The 22,451-nt window shown below is 48.3% G+C and overlaps 2 protein-coding genes across 3 annotated transcripts in view; both read right to left on the bottom strand.

Moving 5' to 3' along the window:
• Nucleotides 1–295: 295 nt before the first annotated feature.
• On the bottom strand, nt 296–16,181 carry emsy (EMSY transcriptional repressor, BRCA2 interacting). The gene is made up of 22 exons (XM_056593819.1): nt 15,220–16,181; nt 13,846–13,954; nt 13,512–13,611; nt 12,952–13,026; nt 12,537–12,712; nt 11,739–11,894; nt 10,774–11,060; nt 10,307–10,544; nt 9,750–9,962; nt 9,270–9,419; nt 8,721–8,900; nt 8,245–8,381; nt 7,765–7,938; nt 7,068–7,272; nt 6,584–6,757; nt 5,480–5,680; nt 5,030–5,184; nt 4,373–4,663; nt 4,007–4,318; nt 3,728–3,859; nt 3,311–3,658; nt 296–2,848 (listed from the first exon to the last, which is right to left on the bottom strand). Exons 1-22 carry the CDS (start codon nt 15,220–15,222, stop codon nt 2,666–2,668), a joined length of 3,999 nt encoding a protein of 1,332 aa, XP_056449794.1. The 5' UTR covers nt 15,223–16,181; the 3' UTR covers nt 296–2,665.
• A 95-nt stretch (nt 16,182–16,276) lies between these two features.
• Nucleotides 16,277–22,451, bottom strand: part of LOC130385352 (rho guanine nucleotide exchange factor 12-like) — a 26,284-nt gene continuing 20,109 nt past the window's right edge. For both annotated transcript variants that reach the window (XM_056593817.1, XM_056593818.1), the window contains exons 28-37: nt 22,352–22,427; nt 21,920–22,069; nt 21,370–21,454; nt 21,222–21,269; nt 20,903–20,997; nt 20,359–20,724; nt 19,636–19,863; nt 18,065–18,297; nt 17,372–17,444; nt 16,277–17,126 (exon numbers count right to left, since the gene is read on the bottom strand). In XM_056593817.1, coding sequence (XP_056449792.1) covers nt 17,095–17,126; nt 17,372–17,444; nt 18,065–18,297; nt 19,636–19,863; nt 20,359–20,724; nt 20,903–20,997; nt 21,222–21,269; nt 21,370–21,454; nt 21,920–22,069; nt 22,352–22,427 — 1,386 coding nt within the window. In that variant the 3' untranslated portion in view covers nt 16,277–17,094. The remainder of the gene's footprint in view (nt 17,127–17,371; nt 17,445–18,064; nt 18,298–19,635; nt 19,864–20,358; nt 20,725–20,902; nt 20,998–21,221; nt 21,270–21,369; nt 21,455–21,919; nt 22,070–22,351; nt 22,428–22,451) is intronic.

Genomic DNA, 22,451 nt, shown 5'->3' with positions numbered 1-22,451 from the left:
CCAATCCAAGCTGCTCCTCTCTCTAGGAAGCCCGCCACACCACACACAATTGATTCATTTATCTTAAATGAGTAATAATCCAACCGCACGAGGCATACACAGTCGCACCCATATAACACTTCTGTTAGGGTCTTTCCATTTTATTCCCTCATGTCACTGTATGACGAATAAATTCAACTTGAACAAAATCCTGAAGCAGATACCTGTGGGCCAATAACAAATAAGGATATATTTCAAATGAAGGGACACTTTGTTTTCCCCCTAAAAGGGTACATATTAAAACAAAAGCTCCCAGTGAGATGAAAGTATGAGAGGCATCATGAGTTACAGAGCTCTGTAGTTAGGTTGGTGCTGATTCAGACCTCATTAAGTCTGTAGAGGCAAGGCCAGGTCAACAGGAAACAGGAAGTCAGCACAAGCCTTGTAGTCGGGAGGAAACACATTTCATAGACTCATTTATCTTCACAAAGGAAACCTCAACTGCTAACAGCAGTTTGGCTAACATTACTATTTTATTCTTGTGTCAGTTTTAACTGTTCTGTACACGTTTTAAATATAAATGCAATATTTTGTGTTTTATGTAGATGAATACTTTTTACCTTAGAAAGAGACTTGAGTAACTTTCAATCTGGCTCATGGATGCTGCAATGAGTGCTTTGTGTGGTCAGCCCAATTAGATTCACGCCCTAATTCCTTCTCCTGTATGTCATATTTTGCACATCATTTTGTCCCAGTTGAGCACAAATCCACCTTCGAAAGCTCAGATCATAAGCAAATCATGTAACTCAAAAATGTTTGCATTCTTTCTCTCCAATCTGCCCAATAGTTCTCAGTTCTGTAATACAATTAGTATACACTGTTACTTAATAGGGTTAGGCTTAAGGACATAATAAAATAAAAGACAAAACTGCAGAATATTTGTAGCTCAAAATATGATGTAGATCACCATTGGGCTTTTTGTATCTTCCCAATTGATGCTTTGTTTCTGGTAGCAATTAATTTAGGTAAGGTCTCACTGCACTATGCTATATCCCAAACATTGGATTTAGGTTTAGGGTTAGGTCTTAACACAAATGTGTTACAAATGCCCGACAATATCAAGGCAAGCATTCAGTAATTATAGCTATGAATTTGATTTACCAAGCAGTTCTGTAAATCCAATATTTAGGATATAGTTGAATGAGACCTAACGTAAATTAATTGTTACCAAATAGAAAACATCAATGGGGAAAAGAGGGGAATTCTGCATGGCCACCTTTTTGTTTTCCCAATTGCATTACTTTGATCCCTATCGTCACATTTTTTAGTTTCGCTAGCCTCATCTTTGCTCCCTCAATAGGATATCGGTGGAAAATCCCTGCGTATTAAATGACAGGGATGCAGGTTGTTTAAGCAAATGCAACCAGGGAAAAAACCCTACTTCAGTTACAGAGGTCAAAGAAGACGTTGTATGAGGTGCTTTCAGTGAACTGAAAGCAGGACGAATAATAAATGTTGACTCAGCAAAGTAGTGTAATAAAACGACAAAGAAGTCAGAAGATGAGAGACTGGGGCATTTGCTTAGTGCACAGTAGAGTTAAACTGTGACGAAGCGATTCTGTATGGAGTTATTATGTTCTGCTTTACTGTTCCTGCCCCCGCCCTAGCCTTAACAAGTGATCCAAATTTAAAATGACACATTCACAAATGCTCATAGCTGGTTTATTGAACAGCTTAAACATTTTTTTTTCCAACTAGTCTTCTAGTTTGAATAATATAAAGGCAAGAAAATGACAAAAACAACAATAGGTAAAGCTATGACTATGCAAAACAAATGCATACTTTTGTTTTCTCCCTTCAGCGCCGTTTACCAGAATGTAATTTACAAAAATGGTATATTCTTCAAAACCTTTGTTTAGTCAGTTAAAAAGGACAATATCACAAATATTACACATTTTTCTTCACCCCAAGTAGATTTCTCTCAGATCGTATTCTTCTTGACTGTTGATAATACATTTCTCATCTCCAACTTCTTCCCAAGGTTATTTTAGTAAAATAAAGATCACTTGAAAAAATGTTTCTCAGAAAACCATGGTGGGACAATGCGTGTTAACCGTAACGTGGAATACAAAGTCAAAGCGTGTCATCTGAAACAGCCGTAGTCCTGAACATTGTTGATATTCTTCTTCAACAGACCCAAACGCAGGGCACTCAGCCCCAGGTATATATATGGACTTCTCTCACCATCAAAACACTGTATAATCTCCCCTTGGAGGGAGCGCTGTCCTGTCCCCTTGGAAGGCTTTGCCTGCTCTTCATCAATGTGCTGCTGGTCCTGAATCCTGTCCCGAACATATTCCTCTGAGCTGTGTGAGCTCTGAGTCCCACGTCTCCTACGCTCACCACGCGACAGCCAGGGAAATGTTCATTTCGACTTCACTCATAGAAAGTACTGTACACTTTTATACACAAAAAAGCGCTACGAACTGGGTTACCGTATATTGGTGTTTATAAAAAAATAAAATAAAATATAATAAAATAAAAAGGAGCTGAAAAAATAAAAACGTGATGTTTGGGATCCACCGATCAAGGGGAATATATGGCAGTGGTGTCGGGACAGTTTTAACGGCGCGCGCGTGTGTGTTTGTGTGTGTCCACGTGTTTGTACATGTTTGTGTTTGTGTGTCTAGGGCGGTCCAGCCATACTGCTGTCGTCGTCGTTACTGCTGCTGTCCACCTCCGGCTCCATCATGGGGCTGTCTCGGTCCAGCTGCTGGCTGGTGTAGTTGGTGATCTCCAGGAAGCCGCTGGGCTCCACCACCACGTTGGACTGGCTGGAGTCCGGCAGGATGGAGAACTGCGGGATCACCTGAGGGAAGCCGCCGCACATCGGGGAAGCTGTTAGTGGCGCACCGGTGAGTCATCCATGATTGCATGGATTTAAATTGGCTTTTGTTTAACTGGGCATTGGGTGATGGGTTTTATTCACCTAGCAGCCATCTTGGTTCAACATTACCGGAAACAGAAGGTGGTTTGGAACCGGGATGGATGCTTGGTGAATAAGGACCCTCTAATCATGCACTTTTTTCCTCACATTGAAGCCACTTTTCAATAATCTGTCCCCCTGGTTGAGGACATAGCAATTGCGACTATGGTTGTCGTGAATGTCTCTGTGCACAATCTGAAGGAAGGGATCTGCCCCTGGTTGCGAGCCGTTCCTTTGTCCACTCTAGTGCTCTTGTTTCTCACACAGGCTTGTCGTATTACTTTACGACACCTGGGGACGGACAGCGTCGGATACCCCCCCCTGGTGGACGGCCTGTGAACTCACCTCGATCACGTCCATGTCCTCCTGTTTCCTCTGGGTCGCCAGGGCCCCGAGGCGTCCGAAGGGCCCGCCGCGCTCCGCCTTCAGGTGGGCCGGGCGGTGGGCCGCGGGCCCCGTGCTGCTGATCAGCTGGCCCGCGTCCATCATGTCCGAGGTGGCCGGCACCGCCGCACCGCCCCCGTCGTCGTGGTGATGGAGGTGGTGGTGGAGGTGGTGGTGGAGGAGGAGGCCTGGGGCCTTGCGGTCGCTGGACGAGTCCACCACCATGGGCTCCACGCTGGGGTCGATCTCCGCCTCCATCATGGAGATCTTCAGGATGTCCGACGACCCCGAGGGCTTGGAGGAGCCGGGCTCGGCCGCCGCCGCCGCCGCCGTTGCCACGGACGCTGCTGCGGACGCCCCCGCGAGCTTGGCCGCCGCCGCCGCCGCCGCTGCGGCTGCTGCCACAGCATCCGCTCGCACGGCGGCAAAGTGCGGCGAGGGCGAGTGGTGGCTCCCGCCGAACGTGATCTTGGTGACGGTGGCGCTCTGCGTGATGATTGGCTGCTGCTGCTGAGGGTGAGACAGAGTGAGAGAGATTATACTTTCACCCCGGCTCGCCTTCCACCCCGGCCGCTACGCCCCTCAGACACCCCCGCTGTGTGAGAGCTGTTACTATCAACCCTGTTGGGGTCAACGCTACGCGGGGGCGGTACTGACCTGGCCGGAGGAGGAGCTCTTCTCCGTGCCCACCGGGTGGTGGGCCTGGAGGGGGGGCGGCTGGGACAGCGGTGCGTGGATGGGCCTGTGGTGGGCCGTGGTGGGGGCCTGCTGGAGCCGGGGGAGCTGAGGCGTCAGTGGGGGCTTGGTGGTGGCGGTGGCGGCGGCGGCGGTGGTGGTGGGGGCGGCGGTAGCTACAGGGCCCGCCTTGGGCCCCGGCGGCCCCGCCGCGCTCAGCGGCTTCTCCTTGGGACTCTGTGTGAGGGTGGGCGGGGCCGTGGCCGGGGTGGCGGCGGCGGGCTTGGGCGGGGGCTGTCGGACCAGCTTCTTCACCAGGCAGTGGGTGGCGGCGCCGATGGAGACCACGGGCGAGGACGACGTGGACGACGGGGAGGGCGTGGCCGACGAAGGGGAGGGCTGGCTGATCTGGGGCCGGCTCTGCAGCTGGGGTGGAGGCGGGGGGGCGGGGCTTAGGACAGGGGCGGGGGCCGGAGCGGGGGCGGAGCTTGGGGTGGGCGGGGCTTGCGAGGAGGAGGGCTGCGGGTGGGCGGCGGGCTGGCTAGAGCGGTAGAACAGGCCGGTCTGGGGGTCCAACGTGTCGCCCTCCAGCTCCCCCGCCTCCAGCGTGCTGTAGGGCTTGGGGTGGCTGACGGCGGGCTGCAGGGAGGCAGATGGGGGGGGTTGACTGCATTGCGCGGGTTTAATCAGGAAAATTAACATCCCGTTCATGTGGCCTCAACCCCCTATAATAGCAGTATGTATAATCCACTCATTAGTCCACTTTAACTTGCGTTGTGTCTAATCCACTAGGGAACCAGCTGTTATTTTATTATAGTTTTCATCACTAATCTTCTCTGTTATCTCGGCCCTTTTACGATTATTATACGACTATTTCAGTAAATCATTCGTTTTCTCTTGAAGGGAAAAGGATGATTCCGACTAATCAGCAGTCAGGAATGGCGATATGTTTCGTGGGGAGGATGGGACCGGGACATTAACGCTAAAGCCCGACTGCAGCTTTACCTTGAGGCTGAGGAGGGACTCTGCCGACGTGGTGGAGACCACCTTGGTGACCACGGTGAGCTGCCCGGGGGTCTTCAGCATCCTGCCGGGCGGCTGGGTGGACGACATGACCACGTCCTCGACCTCGGAGGACGCTCCGACGCGACCGCCTTTACCTGGGACCACAGAGGTTAACAAACACGTCGTGAGATACACAGCTGTGGGCCGGTGGTTTCCCACACTAGGCTGTATTTGTTTGGATGCTTTGATGGGATTACAATATGGAAATCCAGGTTTCTCTTTTGGTTTGTGGATGCAAATCAATGCCGGGAGAATAGAAACCAAAACCAAAACAGGAGTCCTTTTACCTGCCAGATTGGAAAAGAATCGACCAGCCAGACAATTCTTTAAATATCCAACCTTGTTTTTTAGCGGCCAAATAGTTCAACCCATCATTCAGGTGAAGCCCACCTGCAGTGTGCTGCTCCGGAGCTGCGTCGGCCTCGGAGGAGGAGGAGGGCGTGGTAGTGGCGATGATAGTGGTGGTGGTGGTGGTGGAGGGCCGGGCCGGGGCAGGGGCCTGCCTCTTGTCCTGGGCCTGCTGGAGGGGCACAGCCATCTGGCTGAGGTCTATGGTGTGCTGCCGGGGCTTGGCCTCAGCCCTCTCCTTCACTGGAACCCAGAGAAGGAGGAAAAGCGCTCAGGGTAGGAGAGGCAGTGTGTTGGGCTGCACAGTACACCCTAATGGGACTGTATCCCCCCCCCCCCCCCCCCCCCGACAGGACCTCTACACCTGTAGCATCATGATGGATCCTCAACCCCACCAGCAAACTGTTTCTGCTGCGGTGCTCAGACAGGCGTCTCCGCAGTGATGCAGCAGAAGCAGAGAGACTAGGACGGTTTCTTTCACAAGGCCATCGGGACTGTGAACACTGATCTCACCTGGGCCCCCAGCGGGTTACACACACTGCCACTCTTATGCACACACACACACACACACACACACACACACACACACACACACACACACACACACACACACACACACACACACACACACACACACACACACACACACACACACACACACACACACACACACCTTGATCCCTTATTTATCCACCCCTATTGCAAATAGCGTTGCTTCCGTTTACGGAAAGTATTGTTGGTTGTTTTTGCAGGAAGCATTGCCACTTTCATTTACTGGAAATCCTGTTTTTGTAGGTTACAAATAAAGTCATTGTATCTCAAGTTCTCTAGAAACCTAGAAAGAGCTATCACAGTTGTGCTTCATTTGCAGTTTACATGTAGCAGAAATGCCGTAAAATAATTTAAAGCACCATGACCTGGCATTCACTCATCAGTGCAGTCAAATAAATGGCTTATTCAGCATCTCCTTGGTCTCTATCGGAGGAGCCAGGGAAAGACACTTAAGTGGCATTAAGACTTTTCTTTTACATTGTTTTTGTAATTGTTCTTATCAACATCATAATCCAGAACACTAAATTATTTGTATGCCTAATCACGATGCATAGGCAACAGTAGGGTTTGCTGAGGTGTGTGTCTCTCGCTCACCAGTGGTCTGCTGCTGCAACTCCAGCAGAGCCTTGATGGTGGAGGTGGCGGACTGGGACTCCCCGACAGACATGTCCTGGTAGATGATGGTGGTGGTGGGACTGGACTCCACCACCTCCTGCTCCATCCAATCCTGCTCCCTAGTGGTCACCAGGTGAACTACAGGCTGAGAGTCTGGAAGGGAAACCAAAAAGTAGACATACAGACATGAGAGGGGCAGTGATGTGTGTAAAGATTTGTTGGTGTATTTTTAAAGTATGGACAAAATGAATTACTTCTGATTAATAAAAAAAAAAGGACAGTAATAACAGTCAAATAAATATTACAAACAAAAAACACAAAAACGTGTGGTCAAACGCACAGGAAAAAAGGAATAAGAGTACATATATTTAACAGCATAAAAAAAATAAAAAGTATATAAAAATACTAAATAAGTCAGTTTAACAGACATTCCCTATATGGGGGCGCCATGCCTCCTGCGTACCCTGGGTGGCGCTGGTGTGCGGGGTCTCGTCCAGGAAGCCGGCGGGGGTCTCGTCCCTGGGCGCCGCCCCCTCCGCCCCAGGGGGCTGGCTCTGGCCCGCCTCCGCCGAGGAGCGGGACGCCTGCTGCAGGGTCTCGCTCACCAGCTGCCGGGTCTGCTCGCTCACCACCGCCGCCTGGAACACCGGCTTGGGCTTGATCAGCACCTGGACGGCACACAAATAATTATGCATATACTTTTTTTTTTTATAAATCAATAAAAAAATCCATGGATCTCCCTTATCAATGATCATTTGTACCCCCCCCCCCAATTGATTCAACATACAGGGCCCACCAGCTTGCCCGAGCCAACAACATTGCATTGAAGAAAGAGGTTAATTGATTGGCTGCACATGCATTGTTTTAGGTGTCCATCCATTGGATTAACCAATCAGTTGACTTGAAATAAATGAATTACCGGTAATCAATTTGTTGATGACTTGAAATAAATCAATTAACCAATTGGCAAACAAACGGGCCGACTCTACTGACTCATCAGCCGTAGTGACGGCGTGATTACCCCATGATGCTTACACTGGAAAAGTAATGGAACATGTGAGTGCAAATGAATCAGGATTGTGTTCAGAGGACGACCCGGGTTCCAGCTGAAGCCTGGACCAGCGTCCCCAGAGACCAGGACGCACGGCGGCCCGACTCACCTGCGTCTTGCCCTGCTGGCCGTACACTATCTTGGTGGGGATGATCTTGGTGGCCGTGGCCTGGGCCCCTGAGCTCATGCCCTTGGGCTGCGTGACGATCATCTTGGTGATGGGCCTGGAGGCGGTGATGATGGCCGGCTTGCTGCCCTGGACTGCCTGCAAGCTCTTTTCACCCTGCCGCAAGAGCGTACGGCGTCAGCAACGCAAACCACCAGACACTTCCCCCCCACACACACTCCATACAGTAGAGCTACAGACAGGGAACACCTGTTCATAGCTGCCATATTTGTTTTTGGGTCCTGATATTTATGCAACTTTGTACCATTACTGATAAAATAAATACGAATATCGACCAAAATGAAATTGCTAAATGTACATTGCAGCTTTCAGTGGTGTGTCGGCCCAAGGTCTAGGTACACGACCATGATTTTCCCACAGCAGGTTGCAGTGCGTGCTGTGATCAGGGAGGTGAATACTGACCCCGGCGTTGAGCAGCGTGGTGACCACGTTCTTGCCCGGCAGCCCCTGGATGGTGGCTCCTTTCCCCGTGGTCTTCTGGACCACGATGACGTTGGGCTTGGACGTCATCGGGATGGTGGTGATCTTAGTCGTGGTGCCTAGGCCAGAAAAAGATAACAGAACAATACAAATAAAAACCTGTATACAATTAAATCACTGTCATATTTTTTATCTTTTTTAAATACTTTATATGATTGTTACAGTCAAATCACTACATCCCCTCAACTCCTTTGACCATTACTACCTTTCCCAAGACAAATGGAAGAGAATTATTGATGTGTGATTAGCTCTGCAGTAGCTCACAAAGCTAAATTGTCAAAACAGGCAACAGAGTTGTATCTCATCTTTCCTCGTCAGGACAAGACGTAATAATCATTAACATCCATACACATTCAAGGAGCTGAGTGAAAGTGCCGCCAGTGACTCCGGGGTCTCACCAGAGACGATGTTGCTGCTGATGATCTTCCCCCCGAGCGTGGCCAGAGACTTGGGCACCACAGTGATGATACTGCCGCTCGTGGTCTTCACGTAGGTGGCGCCGGCCGCCGCCGCCGCCGCCGAGATGCGGGCGCTCATGTTGGGGCTGACCGTGGGCCTGGTGTAGGTGGTCTGGGTGGCTGAGGAACCATTGATTATAGAACACAAAGAGGGTGGTCTCTGGTTAGCCCTAGGCTCACAAAGTAAACACAGGCCTCTTGTAGACCAACAGATAAAAAAAACACAAGAACCCGGTTACTAACCCATCACTAACACTAACACATTAACCAACCTTACTACTAACTACTAAGGCTACCCTGGGACTAATAGGGGGGGGGGGGCGTGGACTGGGACTAACGAGGGGCTGGACTGGGACAAATAGGGGGGAGGACTGGGATCAACAAGGGGGTGAACTGGGATCCACAGGGGGGTGAACTTGGACTAATGAGGGGAAGGACTGTGAGTTAAGAGGGTCGACTGTAACTACTAAGGCAGATGGGCTGGGCTACCTGTCGGCTGGGACACCAGCTTGGTGCTCATGATGGCTCCGTTGCTGCTGACCACCATGATGGGGGAGGAGCTGCTGCTGGACAGGCCCACCGAGGAGGGCTTGGGCAGGATCTTACTGGGCTGCACCTGCTGGGTGATGATCTTCACACCTGCACACGCACACACACACACACGGGATGATCAAACAGCAGTCTCAAACCGTGACATGCACTGTGAACAATATGAGAACTTCATGACGAAACAGCGTTTCAGGATCTCTGTAGAGATAGTTAGGCTAGGCTAATAAGTCCTAGGACACACAAACAACCTTGACCAAAGCAAAAATAGAAATGTATAGTATAACAGGGCTCGAAATGAACCCCTGCCACCAGCCAATGGTGGAAAGATTTGAGCCTTAGCTGGGTAAGAGAAAAAGAAAAAAATTGCTAGTAGTTTTGTTGGCTTCCAATGAATAAACCATATATGGAGGGGGGGGATACCTGACTCTTGCTTGATCTGAATGGTGGGCTTGGAGCCGGCCATGCTGGAGCTGGTGGAGGAGGAGGCCTGGGCCTGGCTGACGCTGATGGTGGCGCCCTGCTGCTGCTGCAGCTGCTTGGGGAACTGGGCCATGATCTGGGTGGGCGAGCCCGCCATGGTCTTTGGGGAGGGCAGACGAGCCGACGCCACCTTCACGCCAGCAGACGCAGAGCCTGCAGGGCCAAGGGGAAAGTCATATATTGGCAGTCTGGGGCTTTAATGGAAGCCATGTGTACACACTTCCGTTTCACAGAGTTCTAACATCTAAAAGGTTTAAATCAGTTCAAACTTAGTTAAAAGTATAAAGTTGATTTCATTTTAAATGTATTGGTATTGTGCAGTGACCCTTTCAACTAAAAGCTTTGCCTAAGATTAGGCTATTTAACAAATGGGCATGAAATAAAGCATGTCCGTCTTGCGGTTAGTGATCCTGCTCCATCCATTATGTGAGGGAAGCCAAACACTGTACTCTGCCTCACTATCGACCGACGGAGACGGTGAAGACGTGAACACATACACTGAGCGACGGTGGACATGACGGCCGCCGGGCTGGCCGACACCACGGCCGTCACGGCGACGGCGGCGGCGGCGGCGCTGGGGAACACCACCGTCTGCTTGTGGCTGGCCGCCGTCAGCATGGAGGTTGACACCAGCTTGGAGAGGGCCGCCGCGCTGGCACTGTTGCCATGGGAGTGGGACTTGGACAGGATGTTGGGCACGAAGTTGGAGCTGGGCGAGGTCGTCACGATGATCACCTGGTCCCAAGTAGGGGGGGAGAGTTAAAAAATAGAGCGTCGTGTTGAGGTGCCCAAACAAAAGATTATACAATTTAGTTATTTTGACTGAATATTCAAAAGGAAAAAAGCTGCCATCCCCCAATTGAATACTAATCAGTCAATCCTTTCATATCCTCATATATATCATTACCGCTAACAGGCCTGAATTATCTTGCTATATGTGTCCCGTCACTAGGGGGCGCCGTACCTTCTGCGTGGTGCTGCTGGTGCTCTGGATGGTGGGCTTGGCGAAGGTGATCTTGACGGGCGACAGATGCGGCGGCAGTGAGTTGGCGATGCTCTGCATGATGTTGCTCATCTTAGGGCTGCTGGCCGACAGCCCCACCATGGGCGAGGCCATGGGCAGGCCCACGCCCTTGGAGACGGACGGCGCCGTCGCCTTGGCGACCTCCTTCAGCACCACGGGGGACGAGCCCGACGAGTTGGTGCGCCGGCGCTTGCGGGGCTTCTCGTCCTCGTCGGAGCAGCTCACACCTGGCCGAGAGAGATAGAGATAGAGATAGAGATAGAGAGAGAGAGAGAGAGAGAGAGAGAGAGAGAGAGAGAGATAGAGATAGAGATAGAGATAGAGATAGAGATAGAGAGAGAGAGAGAGAGAGAGAGAGAGAGAGAGAGAGAGACACAGAGGCAGAGAGATGGGAAAGAGCAAAGGGGGGTTAGGAAATAGAGAGATGAGAGAAAAGGTAAAGACAAACAGAGTCGCCTTGCATGGTTGACTCTGGCGTCGGTGTGTCAATGTGTGTATTAACCGATGTAAGTCGCTTTGGATAAAAGCGTCTGCTAAATGCCCTAATTGCCTAATAATTGTATTGAGAAGGCAATGTAACTCTTTAGCAACCAAAACCACAATCTACTGGTGTTGTTGTAATATTCAAGTAGCACAACAACATCAAATCGGTCTGTTGAAATACATCACCACCGTGTCTGAGTAGGGTGAGGTTGGAGGCTTTACGACTTTTGTGGCCAATGCTGAGCAAGACGGAGTGGAATGCTGAGCTAATCCGTAGTTCCCCACTAGTCTGAGATGTACTGACGGGACGCTAATGGGCCCTATTCCCCTGGGGGTCATCTAGGTTCCCCCTTGGTTCTTAAGGCTAGCCCTGTGGGGGGCATGGGGTCGGGGGGGTCCCACCGCTGTAGTCGCTCACTCACTCTTCACGTAGACCGTGCTCCCGCTGGGCAGCAGCACCACGTTTGAGGCCGGGCTGGGCGGCCGCGGCGACGACTTCACCGCCAGGGACCCGCCCCCCGTCGCCGTGGCGCTGGTGGGGGTGCAGGTGGTGCTCGTGTAGGAGTAGCACACGACGACTGCATGGAGCGACAGGTAATGCATGTTGGTAATGCATTTTAACAAAAGACATTCATAGGGATGCATTGAGATGCAAGACTGCGTTCCACGACTACTCAATACTTGTGGTCAATTGGGAGAGAGAAAAGCACTAAGATTGACTTATATTTAAGTATGTTTTATATTTATATTAGTGCTGTCAAGCGATTAAAATATTTAATGTCATAGTTAACTCACGATTAATTGCGAGCAATTTTTTTTCTATGCTAAATATCCCTTGATTTCTTTGTCCAATTAATTTTTCTCATTTTAATGCTCTTATCAACATGGAGAAGTGCATCGGCTTGCCTTGTGCAAATGGTTATTTATTGATAACAACAATGGCATATACTGATCAAAACAGGACGATACAAAAAAAAAGCCTATAGTGCAACTGTGCAATTAAACGATGAACATACAAACATACGGCCTTGAACATAGCAGTCAGGCTACTGCTTCTTTGTTTTGAGCCAAAGAAAAGATTTGCGTTAATCGCGCGCTAAAAAAATGAACGCCGTTAAAATTGGTTTGCGTTAACGCCGTTAATAACGCATTTAACTGACAGCACTTATTTATATATATGTAAATGTTGTATAAATAGGAAGTTCAATAGTGCCCCTTACCTTCTTTGTTGCCCGTTTCAGCCGGCAACAGGAGGGATGCGTTCTGATGGGCCGTGGCGTTGGCCACGGCGTTGGCCGTCACGGTGAAGGCCGTCTGCGGCACCAGTCTGGGCATGAGCGGAACGAGGCGCCGGCCCTCGATGGACCACTCGGAGGCGCTGTTGGGTCCAGACATGCTGTGGCGAGAGAAAACAAGGCTCTGGTGACGTAACCCACGTTGCCGTGTTGAGCACGGCTCGCTTGGAGGGCTGTCATAGCTCTCTACACGGATTAAACAGCGGCGGGATGTAGTTGGTGTTAAAGTGTAGTCCGGTCGTTCTGGAGCTAATAGGGTGCCCCCGGTGGTCAGATGGTGACGAGTGTGTGGGTGGACGGTGGGGAGTGGTCTAGAATGACTGGGTGTTGGTACACTCACTGGTAGGCGATGGTGGTGAGGCGCTCATCGTTGACCGCCCTGCGGACCTCGGCGCGGTGGCGCTCTGTGGAGATGCTGGCAGACAGATATAGTGTTCTTATGGATTGTTGTACAGTAAATTGCTTTAGCTTATGAGGAGCATTGTCCAGTGGTTATTCAAAGCCCCAACTCATATCACGTATAGATTACTAAAAAGAAAATCTTTCATATACAGTACAACTATCATTCATATTTTACTCGTGTTATCGTATAACAGCATAGTTATCATCAATAAATAATAATATTAACAACCAACTTTCCGTCAGCTCGGTGCCTTGATGACCCTTTTCTAATAAACTAATGTTTGCTTAACGTCTGATAATTAATTACCTAGTGTTAATAAGCTTGCCATTTGTAACACAATGGATATGCATTAAATATGTCATTGACGGCTTGAGAATTTTAACATTCACACGCGTCCCTTAAAAGTGACACCAAAAGATGGACCATGATCCCCCTCTGCACAACTCTACACAACACCACACCACAGAACTGGCTTGGAGCAGGGAACCAGCATTTACCCCAGGATCTTGGTGAGCTCCCCCAGCAGGTCCTTCTTGTCCTTGGTGAGGTCGCCTTGGGCTCGCAGAGCGCTGATCACTCCGGCGTAGGCCTCCAACTCTGAGGAAACAACACAACGGGACGGTGGTCACGTGATAAGCATTTGGCAATGAGAAAACCTTTAACGAGGGAGCAGACAGCTTTATCGACATAATCCACTCACTGCTATTTCCATCCGGTTCATCACACACACACACACACACACACACACACACACACACACACACACACACACACACACACACACACACACACACACACACAGACAGACAGTGCTGGGCTGGGCAGCCTTACCCAGCTTGCGCAGTATCCTCTTGCACTCATCCCTGCCGAGGTCCAGTATGGTGGGCCACACCACAGGCATGGTGCCGGTCGCCAGCGGTTTCTCCAGCTGAATCATGGGCTGCATACAAAATTATCTCATGAGGCTAGACTAAATACATTGAGGAGTATCAACTGCAAACACAGGCCAGTAGTAAACTGAAATGATCAACTGGGACTAGGTAAATAAGGCACAATATATCGTAAACATTAAAAAACTATTATTAAACTTGCTTGACTCTGCAGTGCTTGCCTGTGAATAATATATTAATAAGCATAAATATCATTGTGCAAAGTAGACCGGAGGTAGCTGTATTTTTCTGGTTTTAGCTTCATCCAGACTGAATCCGTGCTGAGAATTGACGGGCAGGATCGATTAACAGGAGCGGCAGGCAGTAAAGACCTGCAGATCTCAGAAGAATACCCTACAATGGTATCATATATAGAGGATTGGAGAGACTCTTGATAATAGTCAGCACAGCTTAGACCTCATTCTCTCTTGATCCACCACCACCATTATGGGCAGTCAGGGTAACTTCAAGGACTGAACCAATTTCTTACTATGCTTTTTTAGAATAACCTCCCTGCATGCTGCACACCCATCACAACTCATTACATAGAAAATTAAGGAATGCAAACCGGATCTTAATTAACAGTTATTAGTATAAAAATGTTATTCCAGTTTCATTTATTATTTTCCGTTATTCCCCTCAGTGCAGTTACATAAGAGCCGTTGTAATCCATAAATTGTAACCAGATGGGTGTGTCATTGTGATTGAAGTTGATCATTGCAGAGTTGCGTACTCAGATTGGGAGTCTAAAAGAACAAGAATGGATGCAGACTTGCACGCTGGCTGTGCTTTACAACTTTAATTTAGGCAGGCGTAAGATGTACCGCAGCCATTTCGGCCTTGCATGTCAGAGCATTATAGAGCTGGGTAATGAGAGTCTTGCAGCAAAGGTGAGCGCATCTGCTACTGAACAGACACGACAGGGGTAGTATACGAAGCAAACCAGCGACACGTCTATTATATATACATTAAGCTCGGTTCTCGCAGTTCTATTTAATAATGTAGGCCTTATAAATAGGCCTACATGTTATTTGTGTTTGTTGTTTTGGGTCATTTGATGCATCGATGTATTGTCCTCCTGCAACATAGTGCGAACATGTCAGCTGCCATCATTTTCTAAATGGTAATATGTCATGCTTGGCCATCGCTTAAGACGTATTAACGCATCGCAGTGATATCCCGTTTGGATACATTAACTCTCTCCAGATGTCTTTGGTTAGCTGTACAGCTAACGGGCTTCTATTCGTAGCTTTGTTTATACAATCCCAGGCCTTACCATCACTTAGTGGAGCTGCCTCAGATTCTGGCTGATGATCTCTCCGTCCAAACGAACATGGCTGACATTCAACATGACATGTATCATATTAATCGCTTTTATGAAAGCACTGTTCCGTTGTATAAACACTATCTCTATATCCTTGTCATTAGTTGGGTTTGTTTATGTCTTTGCTACCCGAAGCTACCGGATGCTACCAGCAGTCGTCTTCTTCGTCCATATTGGTACTTCCGGTGAGCTCGCGGGCAGTATCACACCGGTCTCGCAGCTCTGCCCCTGTTGGAGAGATGCTAAATTGAATCAGACTCTCAATATATATTCATTAATTAATTTGTCGTGCGCATACATAATGGTATTGATTTGAATGGAATTATATTCATTAATATGGAGAAAACAGTGTTTACGATATACAGACATTGAACATGTTCTGAAGAAAGTGCACTATTGAAACCATCTATTTAGTATTTTTATATTGAGTATATTCAATTTCAGTGACATTGTTTCAACAGCTTCTCTCAATACATTGCATGATTATATCATTTTAAAACAAACAAAAAAAGGACAAACTTTAATATATATTTAAATACGTTATTTGTTTAAAACAGGGTTAAAAAATTCACTTTTTTCCTTCCTTTTACAAATAAGACAAATCCAAAAGATAAAAATCCTTGTTAAGTAAAGTATTCCAAACACATTTATATATTCTATATAGTAAGCAAAAAACGTGACAAAATAAAATAAAAAACAACCCAATACAACCCAAGCTTTTACTCGACATGTGCAGTCTTCCATTTTGCTAGGGTTCGGATAAAAGTGATTTCAGTATATAGTTCATTTCAAACAAGAACAGTGTGTCGATTTTTATGTTTTTAATCAACAATATATTTAACATAACATACAAACTCCAGCTTCGGTAGTTACTTCTCAATGACATGGGTTAAAGGCAGTTATTAACACTCCTTCACTTTTGTCTCACAGTTGACCAGATTTAATGACAAATGAAATAATCTCATGAATATTATGGTTTAGGTTGTATCATATGTTGTATAGTTAGTGTGTGTGTGTGTGTGTGTGTGTGTGTGTGTGTGTGTGTGTGTGTGTGTGTGTGTGTGTGTGTGTGTGTGTGTGTGTGTGTTTGTGGGGATAAGGTCAATAGAAAAATGCCTGAATGCATAAATACACAAACATTAGCATTAGTAGTAGAGATCCATATGTATAAGCAATAGTGATTCATTATCATTTGCGGAAATGGTTCAGGGACAAAAAGTTGTTTCTCAAGTGTATTCACAAATGTGAAACCCTCAGGTAAACGCTCAATAGTTTCTGAAGAATTCCTCAAATGACTATGCTAGTTTATCTCTTTTTCCGTTTCTTATAAGCACACTAAAAGAGATGCCGAAGGAGGCAGTAGAAAAACATGACCTTTAAGGAGGGTTGAGGAGGATCTGGGGCAAAGCAGGAATGTGAGAAATTTCCCAACAGGCCTTTGCTTGGAATCGGTTCTCACCCGAATCTGATCTAGTTTCATGGTAATGCTTGGATGAACTACGGAAATACATTCCTAGATAGCATTATTCCTAGATAATGTCAGTCATGCCAAATCTTCCCTTATTCTGTGCAAATTCATTCTTCACTTTGTATAGTATAGTATATGTTACAGATGACTTGAGATATTTTGCATCCGGTTGGTTTATTATTGTTCATGACTATTATACTCCTATCTTTGGTTTATTGCTCCCTGTTATTAATATTTTATCATTCATGCCCTGCATTTTTATGAGAGAGAAAAATGCATATATACATATATATATATATATATATATATATACACCTTGTGTGTGTGTGTGTGTGTGTGTGTGTGTGTGTGTGTGTGTGTCACCGCTCCTCTGACGAGCAGTTTGCCTGACCTATAAAGAAAGAATAAGAGACACAACTAAATAATCATACGTTCAAAAGAGAGCAGAAGATAGCTATACAGAATAAAAAGGATCACAAAAAGGAGCAAAATGACATAGTGCTTTGGGTTTGTTTGTAATATATAGTGTATACATTTTATGGATTGTATAGAGTATAAAGTGCATAGCATATCCAGTGTGCAGAGTAGAGGGAGTATACGGTGCATATAGTATTGAGGGTAGAGAGATTAAATTACCATTGTACTCCTCTGAGTCAGCAGGCCTTTCGGTCACAGTATGACATAGCTGGTTATATCTATCCTCCACGTCCTGTAAGGCAGAGTGTTTTGAGTCAGCACAGTGAACGGTTTGGCAGTTAGCAGCTATCTAAAATCTGTCATCTGCAGGTGACAAAATACAATTAATTATGATCGGCTGAAACAATGCATGTCTAACTCAAATGTTTCTAACTCATACAGTTATGCATTACTCTTATTACATATCTTCTGTATATTTTGTCTTTATATTGTAATCGTATAACTAATAACTATAACTGTCCTTTCTTGTATGTCGTGAAACCCAAATGCCCCATCTGGGCTGAATAAAGCACCTTCTTATCTGATGTAGTTTAAGAGAATACATATATCACTTTACACTAAGGGTACATTAATTAATCATTCATTAAGATGAATCAATGCAGTTATAAGTCGTCACTTACAATTATCTAACCGTTAACGAAGGGTCTAGTAATCATTCATTCATGGTGTTCATGACTAAGGTAATGCGGTTCATGTGAACTAAGATATTAATTTATTCTTAGAAGATAGGGTTAGTTAGATGCTATGCTCTATAATAATGCTCACTACTGCATGAACTAATGTTAATTACTCTTCCATCCCTATACCCTGATTTTAAAGTGTCCCCAGAGACCATCTCAGTATAAGGGTTACCTTGAGGTGCTGGAGGCTTGCCTGCAGCAGCCTCAGGTGGGTCATGAGCCGGCGGCTGAGGTTGGGGCCCGGGACGCCGCCGTCCCCGTCCGCCTCGCCCGTCTGGGAGAAGGAGGACAGCAGCTTGCTCAGGTCGATCCCGGGGTCTCCTGGAGCTCCATCTCTGTCGTCATCGTCGTCGGTGTAGCTCTCCTCTGAGCCCAGGAAGCAGGACTCCAGGACAACGTAGCCACCTGCGCGCGTATGGGTGGAGAGAGGGTATGAGGGTGGAGAGGGTGTGAGGGTGGAGAGGGTGTATGGGTGGAGAGGGTGTGAGGGTGGAGAGGGTATATGGGTGGAGAGGGTGTGAGGGTGGAGAGGGTGGAGAGGGTGTATGGGTGGAGAGGGTGTGAGGGTGGAGAGGGTGTGAGGGTGGAGAGGGTGTATGGGTGGAGAGGGTGTGAGGGTGGAGAGGGTGTATGGGTGGAGAGGGTGTGAGGGTGGAGAGGGTGTGAGGGTGGAGAGGGTATGAGGGTGGAGAGGGTGTGAGGGTGGAGAGGGTGTATGGGTGGAGAGGGTGTGAGGGTGGAGAGGGTATATGGGTGGAGAGGGTGTGAGGGTGGAGAGGGTGGAGAGGGTGTATGGGTGGAGAGGGTGTGAGGGTGGAGAGGGTGTGAGGGTGGAGAGGGTGTATGGGTGGAGAGGGTGTGAGGGTGGAGAGGGTGTGAGGGTGGAGAGGGTGTATGGGTGGAGAGGGTGTGAGGGTGGAGAGGGTATGAGGGTGGAGAGGGTGTGAGGGTGGAGAGGGTGTGAGGGTGGAGAGGGTATGAGGGTGGAGAGGGTGTATGGGTGGAGAGGGTGTGAGGGTGGAGAGGGTGTTTGGGTGGAGAGGGTGTGAGGGTGGAGAGGGTGTATGGGTGGAGAGGGTATGAGGGTGGAGAGGGTGTTTGGGTGGAGAGGGTGTGAGGGTGGAGAGGGTGTATGGGTGGAGAGGGTGTATGGGTGGAGAGGGTGTGAGGGTGGAGAGGGTATATGGGTGGAGAGGGTGTTTGGGTGGAGAGGGTGTTTGGGTGGAGAGGGTATGAGGGTGGAGAGGGTGTTTGGGTGGAGAGGGTGTTTGGGTGGAGAGGGTATGAGGGTGGAGAGGGTGTTTGGGTGGAGAGGGTGTGAGGGTGGAGAGGGTGTGAGGGTGGAGAGGGTGTTTGGGTGGAGAGGGAGTGGAGATGGAGGGTGGAGGACATGAGCTCAGGTGGAAGTAGTGTGAGTGTTACTAGGTGTGGTTTGTAGTGTGATTGATTCTTGTGTATTGGTTATGAGTTGTCTGATTTTCTATACAATATAACGTTTATAGTTATAATTGTATAATGTTATAATTTATAAATAACTTAATACCATCATCATTTTAAATATATACACAAACATACAATGCTATGTTGAAAATGTCATGCAACATAAATAATGATACACTCTGGCCTGGTAAAAGGAACTTGGTTAAAATCCCCATCGTTTAGAGAGATGGAGAGATAGAGAGATGGAGAAGTCATGTGGCCCACACTATCCCAGATGCTCTGAATCTGTTGCTCACTCCTCACCATTGACTGCCGGTCTCTCCACCAGCCCAGGGTCTCGACGTGGCAGCGCTGGCTCCTCAGCCCAGCCAGCAGAGGGCGCCCTCCTTTCCCAGTTGGAGTTCCTGGCGTTGTATGGGAACTCCTCCGCAGGCTGATCCTCAATCTTCTCCTCCTCCTCCTTCTCCTTCTGCTTCGGCCCCTCCTCTCCGATGACCATGTGCTCCAGGAGGAGCTGCTTCAGCGTTGCCACTGGGATATCATCACAACAGACACACACACCGTTCCTGATCTATATGTAGTTGTACAAGGCTCATCAGTTAGATTGGACAGCCAACAAAGGGAGGTGACCAAAAGGAATACAAACAACTACATGCTCACTGCTTCTACTTCATGAATAATTGGAGATTTGGATGAGCTGGCAATACTACAAAAAACATTATTCGAAAGATAACAAATGACAGGAAGTCTGTTCCAATTCTGATGCTGGAGGGAGCATTTTGCTTGCTTCATTATTTAGTAAACACAGCAAATGAGATCACTGTGCAACAATTTAAGCTAATCAGTAACCGCCACTGCAAAACCAATGTTTATATGCTGTACCTCTGTCCGGGCTGCTGTGTTTAGTTAATCTTTCAGCTGGCAGGGCAACCAATGGGTTTACCGGAGCAGAACTCCAAAAAAAACCCACAAACAAAGACCTCAGTGTAAACAAAGGGTAGCGAACATGCATCCTAAAGTACCCACGTGTGTTCAGGGCGTCTTCGGCTCTGGAGGAGCACGGGGGTTGGTCTAGGGCGAGGTGCGTGTCCTCGTGGCTGTCGATGGCGATGGCGTGGCGGGACCTCTCTCGCAGCAGCGGCAGCCGGTCGACCATCTCTCCGTCCAGGAAGGCCTCCAGCTCGTCCACGTCTACCACATCTTCCTCCTCCTCTTCAGCCTCGTCTCCTAGTTTTCGCTGTCGGAGAGGGCCTTCTTGTTGTTCTTCCTCATCGGCCCTTTCCACCCGGGCCGACTCCCCGTCCTCCTCCTCGTCTGAGTCGATGCTGTCAAAGGGGTTGGTGCTGGTGGTCGAGGCGTTGGCCCGTGGAGCCGGGGACGTGTTGTCTTTATCTGCAGGGTGACGGGGGAGACATGGTAGAGCCGTGTTGTTTTGAAGGGCACCGGTAGCACAGTAGCAACCCCTAGCTTGAGCGCGAACTAGGAACTCGTCGATGCAGCGATAACAGAGTGGTCATCAATCTGTTTAGAAGGAGTGTAGAAGAGGTAGGGGGAGCTGGACGTCTCCTACCTGTGGACAGTGCGCTTCCAGTCAGGGAGGGGAGAGGGTCCCTACTGGCCGGGGCCCTCCCAGTGTGGGTCAGGTCAAGAGCTGGCTGCCCAGCGCTGAAAGAACACACACACGTGTCCTCAGTACAAATAGATGGATGTTCAGTTCAAATACAAGTGGTTGTCTTGCACACACACACACACACACACACACGCGCACACGCACGCGCACACGCACACGCACACGCACACGCACACGCACACGCACACGCACACACACACACAGATGAGTGAACAAGCACCACTGCTAACAGGGAGAGGGGGGGAGGGGGTGGACTCACAGCCTGGCCTTCATGGTCTCTGCACACTGTGTGATGAGACGCTGCCACCTGAATGAGAGGAGCGAACATGACAGCGTGAGAGAGCAGCAGCAGACCAAAAGAGAGGTGCCAGAATGTGTAGAGCTAATATTATGACAGGTGGACTTACGTCTTCTGCTCCGACACGGTGTGCGCAGCCAGCTCATAGATGGCTCGGTTACCCGACGTGGATATCACAAAGAAGGACTTGGCGTCTGCAGGGGGACAAACGAAAAAGAGATAAATCAATAAATAAATGTCTCCTCATCCTCTAACCAGCTGATCAGAGCCAGTATAATACGTTTATTTTATTTTTTTGTTGTGAAAATAATGAATGACATTGGCGTCAGTATCATTTCGAAAGAACTGCATTTTAGGCACGAAGTGCAAATTTATAAAAAAAAATAATAATAATAATTTTTGGGGAGAATGCTGGAATCCTATAACGGTACCACCGCCAATTGACTGGTCTGTGGCGCCATACGGATGCCTAAAAATAGGTTATTCAATATTTGTGATTAAATGTCAGCCATGACAGTAACTTTCCTGTCCTCCACATCAAAATGTCTGTACTTGAAGTTAAAAAGTGCTTCATCGTCACCTTACTTCTATTCCAATTGTATCTATACATCTCCACGGTGTGTTTATCTACACAGTATATGTCTATGTCTGCTCCCTACCGGTGGCCACGGGGCGCACTAGCACGTTGTCGAGCTTGATGATGGGGCTGAAGGTGCCCGCCAGGTTCATGCTTTGACCCTTCAGCACCAGCCGCTCGTCCTGCTTCTGCAGCAGCACCAGCACCTCCTCCAGCAGGATGGAGAACAGCTCTGCAAAACACACACACACACGCACACGACGCACACGCCCACACACACACACACACACACACACACACACACACACACACACACACACACACACACACACACACACACACACACACACACACACACACACACACACACACACACACACACACAGGAGATACAGGGAGGGAGGGATGGATGGAAGGAAGGAGGGATGAGAATAAGGTCACAATAGAATACAAGACGGTCAATATTAGTGTTTCCAGTATGATTTAGCTTGGGGGTCGGGGTTTCAGGGCTTACCTATTGACTTGTCCTTGTTGACCTTCCAGGACAGAGGGCCCTCGTAGACCATCTTCCCTTTGGTCAGGTCCAGGTTCTGGTTCCAGCAACACGGTAAATC

This window comes from Gadus chalcogrammus, chromosome 7 (assembly GCF_026213295.1).
Source record: "Gadus chalcogrammus isolate NIFS_2021 chromosome 7, NIFS_Gcha_1.0, whole genome shotgun sequence".
Classification (NCBI taxonomy): domain Eukaryota; kingdom Metazoa; phylum Chordata; class Actinopteri; order Gadiformes; family Gadidae; genus Gadus; species Gadus chalcogrammus.
Note: the sequence above shows the minus strand (reverse complement) of the source record. Positions and strands in the feature narration are given on the sequence as shown.